Raw genomic sequence first — 12,237 nt, 5'->3', positions numbered from 1 at the left:
TCTCGCTTAGCGACGCTTTTCTGGAGCTCCCCAGCTTTTCCCAATGCACTAAATCTTTCTACTTGCTTGCAGGAGGAGGTAATGCGGGAGGGTATCAAACACACAGCTTAACAACCCAGATAGCTGGGTAGTGAAAGCAAAGGGCTGTAAATGATATCGTACCCCATCACTGTCGCTGTTAAGCGGCAGCGCTGCATCTGCAAGACTTTCCCCCTCTCCCATCATCGGGACAGACAAAGCAACGCAACGGGGAAGGCAGGAGGGATGCCTGACTTCAAACCCACCCCAAACTTCGCATCTCCCCTCCCCACCCCGTTTGCAGCCCTTTCCCCAGCAGCACGTCCCTGGCCTGCCTCGCTCGCCCCTCGGGATTAGCCTGAATGGCCTTTTGTGAGTTTGCCATGGGAATTTGGGCTCCCTACCTCTCACCGACCAGCCGAGCTCGGGCTTTGCCTCCCGCACGCCTGCCTTGCCGCCTCTCCCACCGCACTCTGCGGGCTGCCAGCCCCCTCGTCCCTTTTGGAGGGCAAGGGAGGGTGGGAGAGAGGGGGCAGCCGGGCTGAGGACAGCCCGAGCATGCAAAACCAAGGGGGCCCCCGAGCCCCTTCCCGGGCTTTGCCACCGTGCCGGTGTCCCGGGGCTGTGCCCCGCTGGGACGAGGGGTCGAGCCCCCCGGGCTGTGTTTTCCTAGGCTTTGCCCCTGCAGGAAAGCTGAATGGTACAGTCGTGGGCTGAGCCCCCCGCACCGGGGAGGGGGCAGCTGGCTGCCCTCCGTACGCCTGCTCCCCCTTTGCCCGGCAACTCTGCGCCAAGCCGCTTGCTTTTTTTCCCCATCCTTTTATTCCCCTCCTCCTTTTCTGACCCCTTTTCTGTAGCTGGGGGTGTTTGAAAGGTGGCCTGCAAAAAGCTGGCTCTGCCTGCAGCCCGCTCGTTCTGTAGCAGGGGGATAAAGCAGGCTGGAGGCATCCGGCGCTCGGCTGCACAAGGTGCCTTGCACCTGCAGCAGAAAGAGCTTTTCTCCCACCGCTTGCACTCAAGTTAAATTGTTTTGCCAAGTTTGGGACGGTCTGTCAAAGTATCACGTCTCCTCTGGGACCTCAGTGAGTCAAAGCAGCGGCAGCGGAGCTTTTTCCAGGCTGCAGGCTGGCAGGAGCAGCTGTTGGTTTAATGCAAACTACTTTTTTTTTTAATAAAAACCAAATACCTGGGCTGACCCATTTCACCTGGTTTATGTGCCAGAGCTGCCTGCAGCAAATGCTTGGGGTGAGCTGGGAAAAGGATGGCTAAGGGGGTGTTTGCAAGGTGCAGTTTGCTCGTCACTTTGAAAACCTTCCTGTTTGCTCACCTTGGAATGCATTTTCCCGGGCACAGCAGGGCAGGGGATGGCACAAAAAGCTGCAAAGATTTGTCTCCCATCCCTTAGGCTTCCTTCCCACAGCTGCTGCCCCAGCTCGGTGTTTCGGCTGATGCGATAGCTCTTCGCAGGACGGAGCCGGTGCCGTGCCAAGGCAGCCCGTCTGCCTGGGCATCGCTCGCCTGCTGGTGCGGTGCCCATCCATCGTGGAGAGGAGACAGCCCAGCTCCTGCCCAGAAATGGCCTCGGGGAGCCCCGAGGGTGGAAGAGCCGGTGCGGGAGGGAGAGCTTTCTGCTGTGAAACCAAGGTGCTGGGTCCGTGGTGAAACATGGAGCAAGGCACAGGGTTGTGTCTGGCTATAAGCGAGATGTGAACTGGTCTGGGACGGAGGAAAACAGCGTGCATGGCACAGATAGTTTGCAAGCGCAGGGGTCAGCATTTTCTAAGGTTTCTGGTGATGCAGGCTGATTTGGTGGAAGGGAACAAGAGCAGTTCAAGGCAGCTCAAAACTGCATTTCAGAAGAACATCCCTGACTCCTGCAAGCGTGTGGGGCTGTGGGTGAAAGCCAGCCCAGGGCTTTAAAGCTGAACCCCTATAAATGGCCTCCCTGTTCCCGCTGCACGTGCATCCTTTGCAGCAACCCCTCCTCTTTTCAGTGCACGTCTGGGCACAAACCCCCACCTGCGTGGAAAAAGGAAACTGCTGGGTAATATTTGTAGGGAGAAGATGCGGCAGAAGATGCCATGCCAGGGGGAAGCAGGCGGAGAATAAAGGCTAAGGCATTCTCCACGTCCTTGCCCTGCTAATTCGCAAGCAGCCACCGCTGCGGTCGTGGTTTGGATGCTTTGCGGGAAGTGATTTCTGCGGAGGGGAGATGCGGTGGCTCAGTGCCAGCTGGGGAGGAATCCCTGGCTCTGCTGTCCCTCTCCGGGTCCCGCTTCCCAGCTGCCAGGGCAGGTGGGCTGCTGGCTGGGGTTGGTGGGGAAAGCACTGCAGTATTGTTCAGCGACACCAGAGGGGACCCGTGACTTGGGTTTCCCGGGGTGGACGGCTTATTTGGTACGTGCATGGACTGTGCAGTACATCACAGCTAAGAGGGGCTCCCACCCACCGCTCGGGCTCTTGCGAGGATTCAGACCAGTGTCCAGACCACCAGCGTGCTCTGGGCTGGTCGCATTCGTGTTTCTTTCGGTAATTTTTACATATGCGGCTGCTTGGGTGACTTGCCCTGATGCCGTAGGCTGCGTGCCCACCGGGCACGGGAGCAGCTCTCCCTGCCCAGCTCAAGCCAGCTCTGCGGGCAGGGAGGCTCCGTCCCCGGCGGCATCTCCAGCGGGGCAAGCATTGACGTGCAGGGCAGGACCGATGGAGGCACCTTCGCCAGCACGCTGACCTGTGGGTTTCATGGCATGGTCCTCAGGCTCAGCTCTCATCCTAAGCCCATCCAACAGCTAACCTGGCAGCCGAGGGCCCCAAACCCACTGTCCCTGCTGTCCGGTGACGAGGGGAGGGTAACTTATTTTGCTTTGCAGTTTGTAAGCTCCCTGGCTCAGGTGGAGGAGCAGGATGTCCAGCCTCAGGAGAGTGGGAGGATTTGTCATGGTCTGGAAATCTCTGCCCTTCAACTTCGCTGCTTTTCTTTTCTCATGAAGGTGAAAGCCACAGATGCAGACGAAGGTGTTAACGGGAGAGTGTGGTACAGGATTGTCAAGGGTAAGTCCAGGTGCCCCTTTATGCATTTTGCACCAGGCTCTGGCCAGCCACACGCACAGCCTGGGGTGGTTGCGCTCTCCATCCTTTTGCACTTTGCAGCCCACAGAAACATTTCCCCCACCCCTGAGCACAGCATTAGGGTTAACTGCTGGGGGATGATTTGTCATGGATGGATGCCGAGATGCCGTAGCTCCTGGCTTGACCAGGGCCAAACCCTGATGTAGCTGAGCCTGATGTAGCTGGAGGTGATGGGGCTTGGGTTTTGCTCAATATTCTTCCTCCAAGACAGGCCCCCGGGGAGGGCTCGGCGTGTCACCAGGACGGATGCAGCGGCAGTGGGCAGCATCCATCTCGCTTTTCCCTCCTGCCAGGAAACGAGCACAACAACTTCCGCATCAATCCCAGCACCGGGCTGGTGATGCGAGGCGTGCGGCACCTCGACAGGGAGCAAAACTCCTCTCACGTCCTGGAGGTGGAGGCCTACAACACGGAGCAGGGACCCATGAGGAGCTCCGTGCGGGTAAGGACCTCGGGGCTGCCAAGGGCTGAGCAGCAGGCCTGGGAGGTGGAGGAGGTCAGGCAAAATATTCGGGATGCTTCATCAGAGGGCAGTCATTTCCAGCCCTTGCAGGCGTGCAGGAAGTTTGAGATATCTGGCATGGAAATGCTGATGAAAAGTCTCCCGGGGCCGCCCGTGGGTGGAGAAGAGGTTGTTGGTGGGGGGGTGGTGGTTTTTTTCTTTTTTCCTGTGACATTTCGGTGTGAGGAGGCTGCTAAGTGGTGCGGTGCTGTCAGAGGGAGTCCTGCTCGGCTGGTGAGATGCGGTTCAGCCTCCGGGAGGAAGAGCTGAGCCTCAGCCTGTTAGAAACCGTGTCTCCTGGCCAGGCATCTATGTAAATAAGCCAGGACCCAGTGGCAATAATCTTTAGCAGTGACACACCAGCTTCCCATAGTTCCCACGAACCCAGCCCTCTGCTTGCATCTATTTTTAGACCCACTGGTGGGGTGGGCTCTGGCTGAGCGCGACATGCCCGCAGCACCAGCAGCAAGCAGAAAACCAGGAGGAGAAAGAATGTTCCCTGGGGAAACGGCAGCTCAACCCGCTGAACTTTGAGCAAAATTTCCCACCAAGTCGTCAGCGTTTCTATGTTGCGGGGTCTGTAACTGCAAAGTTTTGAGCAGGGGATCCCAAAGCACGGAGAAATTAATACACAGACTGTACCTCCCTCTGGCCAGGGAAGGACTGAGTCACTCTGACCATGGGGCTTGTTTAAATCTATGATGTTAAACTGTGCACGTTCACTCTCCATCACGTGGTGTTTGTAGTAGAGATAACATTTCTCCTGTGCAGCAGATGAGTGCCGTGAAGGATATGTTTCCCCTCACAAGTGTAAGCAGCTGGCAAGGGTTCACAAGCCTGTCCAGCTCACCTGTGGTTTCTCGGGGGGGTTTCGCAGGTGATCGTCTACGTGGAAGACGTCAACGATGAGGTGCCGGTGTTCACCCAACGGCAGTACAACCGCCTGGGGCTGCGGGAGACGGCAGGGATAGGGACTTCGGTGGCGGTGGTCCGGGCCACCGACCGAGACACAGGTAGGAAGGTGAGGGTGAGAAACACCCAGCTTCTGGGGGGAAGTGGTAAAATCAGCCATTGCACGGACCCTGGCTTGGCTGGGTTGAAATCCCCACGTGGCATGGGCTCTGCTCCGAGGTCGGGGTCGGCATCGGTGGTGCCTGCCTCTTCGGGATGCTCCGTCCAACCGGCTCCGTGGTTCCTGCTCCTGCCCCAGGGAACGGCGGTCTGGTGAACTACAAAATCCTGTCAGGCGCCGAAGGGAAGTTTGAGATCGATGAGAGCACAGGCCTCATCACGACGATCGAGTACCTGGACTACGAGACCAAAACCAGCTACCTGATGAACGTCTCTGCCACGGACCAGGCACCCCCCAACAACCAGGGCTTCTGCAGCGTGTACGTCAGCCTGCTGAACGAGCTGGATGAGGCCGTGCAGTTCTCCAACACCAGCTACGAGGCTGTTATCATGGAGAACATCCCCCTGGGATCTGAGGTGCTCCGGGTCCAGGCCCGCTCCATCGACAACCTCAACCAGATCACCTACAAGTTTGACCCCAACACCAACACACAGGCGCTCTCCCTCTTCAAAATCAACGGGATCACTGTAAGTAGCCACAGTGTGGTCCCTCCTGGCTTGCTTGGCCACCAACACCAACATGGCTGTTGTTCATCCTTGGCAGGGTGTGATCACAGTCAAAGGCCAGGTGGATCGAGAGAAAGGGGATTTCTACACCTTGACGGTGGTGGCCGATGATGGAGGACCGAAGATTGACTCCACAGTGGTGAGTAGCTTCTACCCACTTCCCCACCAACCTCTGTGCTGGCAGAGCTGACCTCAGGTCACCTCCCTCTTCCTCTGGCATGGGACAGCATGTCCTAATTGTCCTCTCTGCTCTGGCCACCGGGGTCTGGAAACCCTGATTTGGGGGAAACCCTGCATTTGCATAAGCACGGACCGGTGCCTTTTAGCTTCTGCGTGTCATAGGGTGGGATTTCTCAGAAGGAAATTAAAAAAAAAACCAAACCGCCCCAAACTGTTTGCAGGTCGCTTACCAAGCTAAAACAGTTTTGAGGGAGGTAAATTTGGGGGCCTTGAAATACTTCACAGTGGTTTATGTTTAAGAGGGTTATATTTGGCAGTTTCAAAGGCAGCCGAGCAGGAGGGTGATTTGCATTTCTCTGCTGGGGCAGGAGGCACGGCGGGTGCAGGGTGAGCCTGGTCCCCATGCCGTGGACAGGGGCAGCTCAGCTGGCACAACCCAAATTCTGCTGGTTTGGCCCAGCTGGAGGAGCAGGGACCCGGGGAGGGGCTGGGGGTGAAACCGGAGGCTGGCCTGCAGGGATGGGCAGCACTCTGCGTTTCGAGCGCTCTCGTGTCTTGGTGCATCTGTTGCCTCTAAAAAGGATGCTGGATGGCAAAGGCAGTGAGGCTGCAAGCGCTGCCTGTCCCCACCCATGGGTGCTGGCGGCTGTGCTCTCCGCGCACTGCCGTGCTCTTCTCTGAGCCTCTGCCAGAGCGAGGGGCAAATCCGCCAAGCTTATCTAGAAAAAACAAAGGGATACACCAACAGATGAGCCTCCAAATCACCGCAGGGGGGTACCCGCAGCCCCTGACACTGCTACGCTGGGACGCAGGGCTAGCCCACTGCCCATTGCATCTGCCCGCACCTCCTCATCCCCCACTAACTCTTGGTTCTTTCTTTTCTCTGTTTCCCCTCTGTTCTCCTCCAACAGAAGGTAAGCGTGTCCGTCATGCTGGCATCATCTTGGGGGCCAGGATCCATCCCAAACCCTGCACTGAGCTGCAGGGAGGGACCAGGGCGGAGGTCTCCAGCCCCGTCCCACCAGCACCACCAGCCTCTGTGACACCCCCCCGGGACATGGTGCGGCGCCCGTGAGCCTCCCTGCTGCTGGCGAGCAGAAATCCCAACGCCCTGATCTGGCACTTGGGACAGCAGCTGCCGGATCCATCGTAGCGGCTGAATGGGCTCTCCCCGCTCCTGGCTCTCTGTTTTTAATTCAGCGGCAACAATAACCGAATCGTCCCGAGGCACACAACTCGCTCCCCAGCTTCCTCCGGGATGTTGTCGCATTCAGCCTGGCCGCACCTGGGGGCTCAGGGCACCCATAAATAGAGCCCCGGGAACAGAAAGTCTCTTCCTCTCTCATTTCTGTGTCACATTGCAGCTTTTTGATTACAAACGCAATGAGAGCATTTCCTCTGGCTAATTGTGGCCGAAGTAGCCTGGTCCCCGGTCGCCTGCGGTGGAGTGCCCCTCCGAGCATCTCCTGCCCGGTCTCTCACTCGCCCATGTGCCTTTTCCCAAGCAGGGAAGCTCATGTCTTCTCTATGCCCACCTTGCCCTGGTTTAGTTAAATACACACGGCGCTCTCTTTGTGCCCGTTTAACTTTAAAGCAAACCCTGCCCAACCTCTGGTGCTGTGAGCACAGATGAAATCACTGCTCGTGAAAAGCTTAGCAGGAAAGGGTCAGCCTGCAGCAGCATGAGTTGCTCCATTCCCAGCTATTTGGAGGATAAAAAACCATAGGGTGCTCCATAGAAAAATCCACCAACTGAGAGCTGTAGCACCCTCTCCAGCCTCTAAGCATCCCTGCTCCTCCTCTTCCTCTGCAGACAGGGTTGTAGCTTCAGTTCCTGGGCTCAAATACCTGCACCCATTCCCACATGGCATGGACAACACTCACGTTTTTGGCACCTCGGAAGGGTGCAGCGGGTCAAGAGTTTGCAGGGGATGTCAGCACGGCTGTTGATGCCGGGTGGGCAGGGAGCCGGCTCCTGCCTGAGTCCCGTGCCATGCCCACAGGTGACCATCACGGTCCTGGACGAGAACGACAACAGCCCCCAGTTTGACATCACCTCCGACTCGTCCGTGAGCGTGGCAGAGGACAGCACCGTCGGCAAGCGGGTGGCTGTGGTCCTGGCCCGCGACCCTGACGCTGGCAGCAACGGGCAGGTAGGGAAGCCGGCGCAGCAGGTTTGGGGCTGCCCGTAAGGCTGTGGTAGTGTTTCACTGACGCAGAAACGCCTCCATCAGCACCTTCCCAACCCTTTCCCCTGCTCTGCATCCCTGCGAAAGCAAAGGCTGGTCGTTGACGCCGGTGGTGCTGGGGATGTTTGTGCAGCGGGTACCAGCGCTCCCCGGTCAAGGCGTGCCTGCAGGAGAGGAAAACACTCGTCCTTGGGCTGTCTGGGGCAAAGAGCTCTGCGGGACATGTGTCAAAAGGAGCCCGGCAATCTGAAAACCAGCTGTGGCCTCTCCCACCACGGGGAACGGCAGCGAAGCCCTTGGCAGGCTGAGCAGGAAGCTCTCTGCCGCTTGCTATTTTCTTTACCACGCAGAGAGGCGTTAATGAGGTCCCATCTGCTCTCGCTGCAGTTTCTGTCTGAGATGTCACAGGCCAAGTCCTGCTCCTGCAGGCAGGGCTGGAAATCAGGGGGACTCTGCTCTGACACCCTCAGAGTCAGGTCTGGGATTTTGGGGTCTGTTAGTGAGCCACCGTCTTGCTTTGGTGTCTGAAAGGGACCTGCCACATGCTCCATGCCAACCTTAATACCAAAACATTGCTAGCACCGGATGAGACCGGGTTTGGCCCATGGTTGGGGTGGCTGCAATTAGCCAGGACATCTATGGAGCTCAACATCTGTGGACCTTTTAAAACGCTCAGAGCCTTCCTGAGACAATGCTGGGTTTATAATTGTAGGGTCTCCTCTCTCTCCTTCCTCCTCACAGCATCCTATTGCCTGCCCTTTTTTTATTTCCCGGTGACATTTCCAGGTGACTTTCTCACTGACATCGGGGAACATTGGCCGGGCTTTCGAGATCCGTACCACCAACACCACCTATGGCGAGGTGTTTGTGGCACGGCCGCTGGACCGGGAGCTGCTGGATCACTACACCTTACGGGTAAGCACCAAACCACTCCGCTTACCTGCTTGGGCTTCTTCTGGTTTGAGCATCGAGGCTATTTTCCTGGGGCTGTGAGCTTAAAAAGAGCATTTGTTTGAAAATCCATCCCCAACTGCAGATCCAAGCCTCGGATGGCGGCGTGCCTCCCCGGAGGAAGGAGCACACTCTGCGAGTGAACATCCTCGACGTCAATGACAACCCCCCCATCATCGACAGCCCCTTCGGCTACAACGTGAGCGTAAGCGAGGTAAGCACGCAGCCCCGCTCCTCTCCTTCCGTCCTCCCAAGGTGAGGTCTTGCCACAAGGCAGGTGGGGACAACTCCATTGGTGGCCCCTTGCAAACCTCACCTTGGGTCATTTAAGGGTTGCTGGCCCCTTGCAAGCCCCCACCTGTGATGGCCTCCTCGTTTTGGGCTAGGAGAGAGCTCTGCAGGCAACTTAAGCCCATGAGGCTGCAGGGACCAGGAGGAAGGAGAAGTGGCTACACGCCCATGGAAATGCCACCGAAATGACACAAGAGGCGGCGCGGTGCCGAATAGGAATTACTTTCAGGAAGCAGCTCGGCAAGAGCTAGATAATTAAGTAATAAAACACAATCAGGCGTGAGAAAAGACAACTTATTTCCTGACAGTTTAATTCCTGGACCGGGGGGGTTCTCAATTTGATGATGAAAAATGAAATACGAGTAATAGCCAGTGACACTTAGCTGTGAGGAAGTGGTGCTCATGATTAATAGCTTTGCATTAAAGTTATTGCCCTGTTAGGATTTTCTTATCTATTTAATACATGTTCAGAGCTGGTTGAAGAACAGAATTTCTGTTTTGATTTCCCCCGTAATGGGACTATCCAAAAATAATTAGCCGAGCTCTGAGTCCATTACACAGCCTTCACCTTTGCACACACACTGGTTTTTACACTCTCCCAGGCTGTGCCAGCCTAGATAGGACCTAATGCGCAGCTTTCTGCGGCAGGAAATCAAACTCCTTCATTGCAACAAATGGGAGATGTTGTAACATATGGAAAAAGAGGTGCAATTCCAGCATGCAGCGGCAGCTGGCTTTGGTGACTTAACAGCAAATGTCGCCTGTTAGTTTTATTCCATTTCTTTTTAAATCTAATGTAGAAAATACATTTAACTTCAGAGTTTCAAACCAAAAAAGATCTGGGTACTCAAGGAAAGGGCAGAGCCTTCCATCGCTAAGCCTGTGGCTGATTATCAGCTGAGCTGTCCGTTGCAGGGCCAGTAGCCTTGGTTAACTTTTTGCACAAAGATGCATTTATTAATAAAACATCATTTGCAATAAGCACTGCAAAAACAGCATCCAGGAGCTGGTGAGGGAGAGCAGCCTTCTGCTTGGCTGCTGGGTGTCAGGGCAGTGAGTTTGGAGCCTCAAGCACCGCAATGCCTGGAAAAACCCCTCTCTATATTAGAATTATGTTATTAATTATATATTTTATATATTATGAGGCGCATGCGATTTATGTCGTGTATCTCTGCTGCTCACCCCACCATCTCCCCCTGCAGAACGTCGGCGGTGGCACGGCGGTGGTCCAGGTACGTGCCACCGACCGGGACGCCGGCCTCAACAGCGTCCTCTCCTACTACATCACCCGCGGGAACGAGGACCTGACCTTCCGCATGGATCGCGTCACCGGCGAGATCGCCACCCGTCCCTCCCCGCCAGACCGCGAGCGGCAGAGCTTCTACCGCCTGGTGGTCACCGTCGAGGACGAGGGCAACCCCTCCCTGTCGGTGAGCCACCAAAATGTGCTTTTGGGGGGGGGTGGAGCTGGGCAGCACTGCGGGAACGAGCTTAGCATTGAGACATCGAGCACAAAGGGGGGAACAGGCACAGGGCACGATGTTTCAGTGACCAGTCCATTTGGGTTATGACTCGGGGTCCAAACCTGCTGAGTACAGGTTTGAGCCAGAGCCTCCTTCGGCGCCTGGTCCTGCAGGACCCTCTCTTGCAGTCGTTTGGGGAGGTGCCGTCTCCCATCTGTAAATGCCAAAAATATCAAGAGCATCCCAACGGGCAAGCGTGCTGGCGGCTGCAGGAGTTGTCCTGCTCACACTCTGAGTCTGAAAGGTCCTGGGCTGTTGCTCACCCATCTCAAGGCAGGGGGTGGCTGGAGCAGCAGCTGAACCATGGTTCAGCTCACCGTGGACCGATGTGTGTCTGCTCTGGTGCTTGCAAATCAGAAGAGCTCCAGTAATTACCACTATAGCTGTTGTGGTCCCCACCATGCGAGATTTGGGCAGCTCTTTGGTTGCGTTGCTGCCGTTCAGAGTGCCCTGCCCGCAATAAGCGGGGTCTGGGCATGTGTTTGGGGGCTGATATGAGACCCCGTCCATCATCCTTTGGCCTGGGGAGGTGGCTGCCTTGCTTTTTAGCTACCAGTGTGCCAGAGTGCCTGTCTTCTCTCCCTCGCACCTTCCCCACTCCACGAATTTCAAGTCTCGTTATTCGTGCCTTTAAGGAAGACTCTGGTGTGGGAGAGTCAAAAGAGCAAATAACGTTTGAGGCATTTTCCAGCCCCGAGTCCTTCCTAACCCCACGGCTCTGTGGGGGTGAGCGAGTGCCTGTGTCCACAAAGCAAGCCCAAATTGTGACACGGGGAGGCGTGACACCCCACGCGACACCCTGCCATCCTTCCTCTCCCCCACCTCCACCTGCTATCTCTTGCCATCTCTCTGATCTCCCAGCAGAGCTCTCGCTGCAAAGCCCTGCTCTACATTTTGAGGAAACAGGTTGCAATCAGCAGTGCAAACTGCGGCTTGCAACTCTCGCTTCAGGCTTTGCACCTCAACTCCTCCCTGCTAGGTAGTTCACATGCTTGCTTCTGCAACACCATCTTTTTCTTAAACCGTGCAACTGCTGGCGGCTTAAATCTAGGTAAGACTCTTCCTCCAGAATGAGAGAAGGCAGCTTTGTGTAACTGTAGCACTCGATAGCACCAGCTCCTCCTTGTCCCCATTGCCCGGGCGCCCTGGGAGCATCGCTGATGCTGCCCTGGTGAGGAATGCCATGTGCCGAGCCGGCAAATCCCATTGCCATGGCAATGCCCTCTTGCCTTCCCAGTGCCGGAGAGGACAAGTGACACAGCTTATCGCTTCACGCTGCCAGAGCGGTGTCCCAGCAGCCTCGCTTATCCTCAGGGTTTCTGCTGCGTGACCACCACGTCACCGGCGCAAGTTATGCCAGCAGCGACGATCAAAATCCCGCCACGCTGTAGCGAAACAAAGCATCCAGTGACCTGATTCCGGAGCGGAGAGAAGAGGTTTGGCCCTTTTCGGAGCTTGAGGATGCTTAGGTCTTGTGAAAGGCTGCCCTGCATGTCGCTTGCTGACTGCTGGCCTCATGCCTGGGTGATGTCTGTTGGGAGTTTGTCACCCACCAGAAACTTTGGTTTCACAAGTAAGTCTAGGCTGATGCAATGATACACAAAAGGGATTTATTGTTTGTAACTCGTACATCCCCTCGTGTGCTTCAAGATTTGGCTTTCTGAGTATGGGAGAGGCAGAGGAGACATTGCTGGGAGAGGACTCGGAAGTCCCACAGTGATCCGTGACACCCAGGACAGCAAGGGTGCATGGAATACTGGCCGTCCTCTTGGGAGCTGGAAACGCAGGGGCAAAATGGTAAAGTGCTGATGCCAAA

General features: G+C 56.2%; 1 protein-coding gene across 3 annotated transcripts in view; it reads left to right on the top strand.

The window, feature by feature from the left end:
* CDH23 (cadherin related 23) overlaps positions 1–12,237 on the top strand; it is a 214,173-nt gene that overhangs the window by 168,363 nt on the left and 33,573 nt on the right. The window contains exons 28-37 of one of the 3 annotated variants that reach the window (XM_052798881.1): positions 3,009–3,069; positions 3,441–3,589; positions 4,527–4,662; positions 4,860–5,248; positions 5,325–5,426; positions 6,379–6,381; positions 7,471–7,620; positions 8,443–8,571; positions 8,693–8,821; positions 10,101–10,328. In XM_052798881.1, coding sequence (XP_052654841.1) covers positions 3,009–3,069; positions 3,441–3,589; positions 4,527–4,662; positions 4,860–5,248; positions 5,325–5,426; positions 6,379–6,381; positions 7,471–7,620; positions 8,443–8,571; positions 8,693–8,821; positions 10,101–10,328 — 1,476 coding nt within the window. Of the gene's footprint in view, positions 1–3,008; positions 3,070–3,440; positions 3,590–4,526; positions 4,663–4,859; positions 5,249–5,324; positions 5,427–6,378; positions 6,382–7,372; positions 7,621–8,442; positions 8,572–8,692; positions 8,822–10,100; positions 10,329–12,237 lie in introns of those variants that run through there. The other 2 variants (XM_052798877.1, XM_052798879.1) reach the window with 2 other exon arrangements.

This window comes from Harpia harpyja, chromosome 10, assembly GCF_026419915.1.
Source record: "Harpia harpyja isolate bHarHar1 chromosome 10, bHarHar1 primary haplotype, whole genome shotgun sequence".
NCBI lineage: Eukaryota > Metazoa > Chordata > Aves > Accipitriformes > Accipitridae > Harpia > Harpia harpyja.
This window is presented reverse-complemented; position numbering and strand designations above follow the sequence as displayed.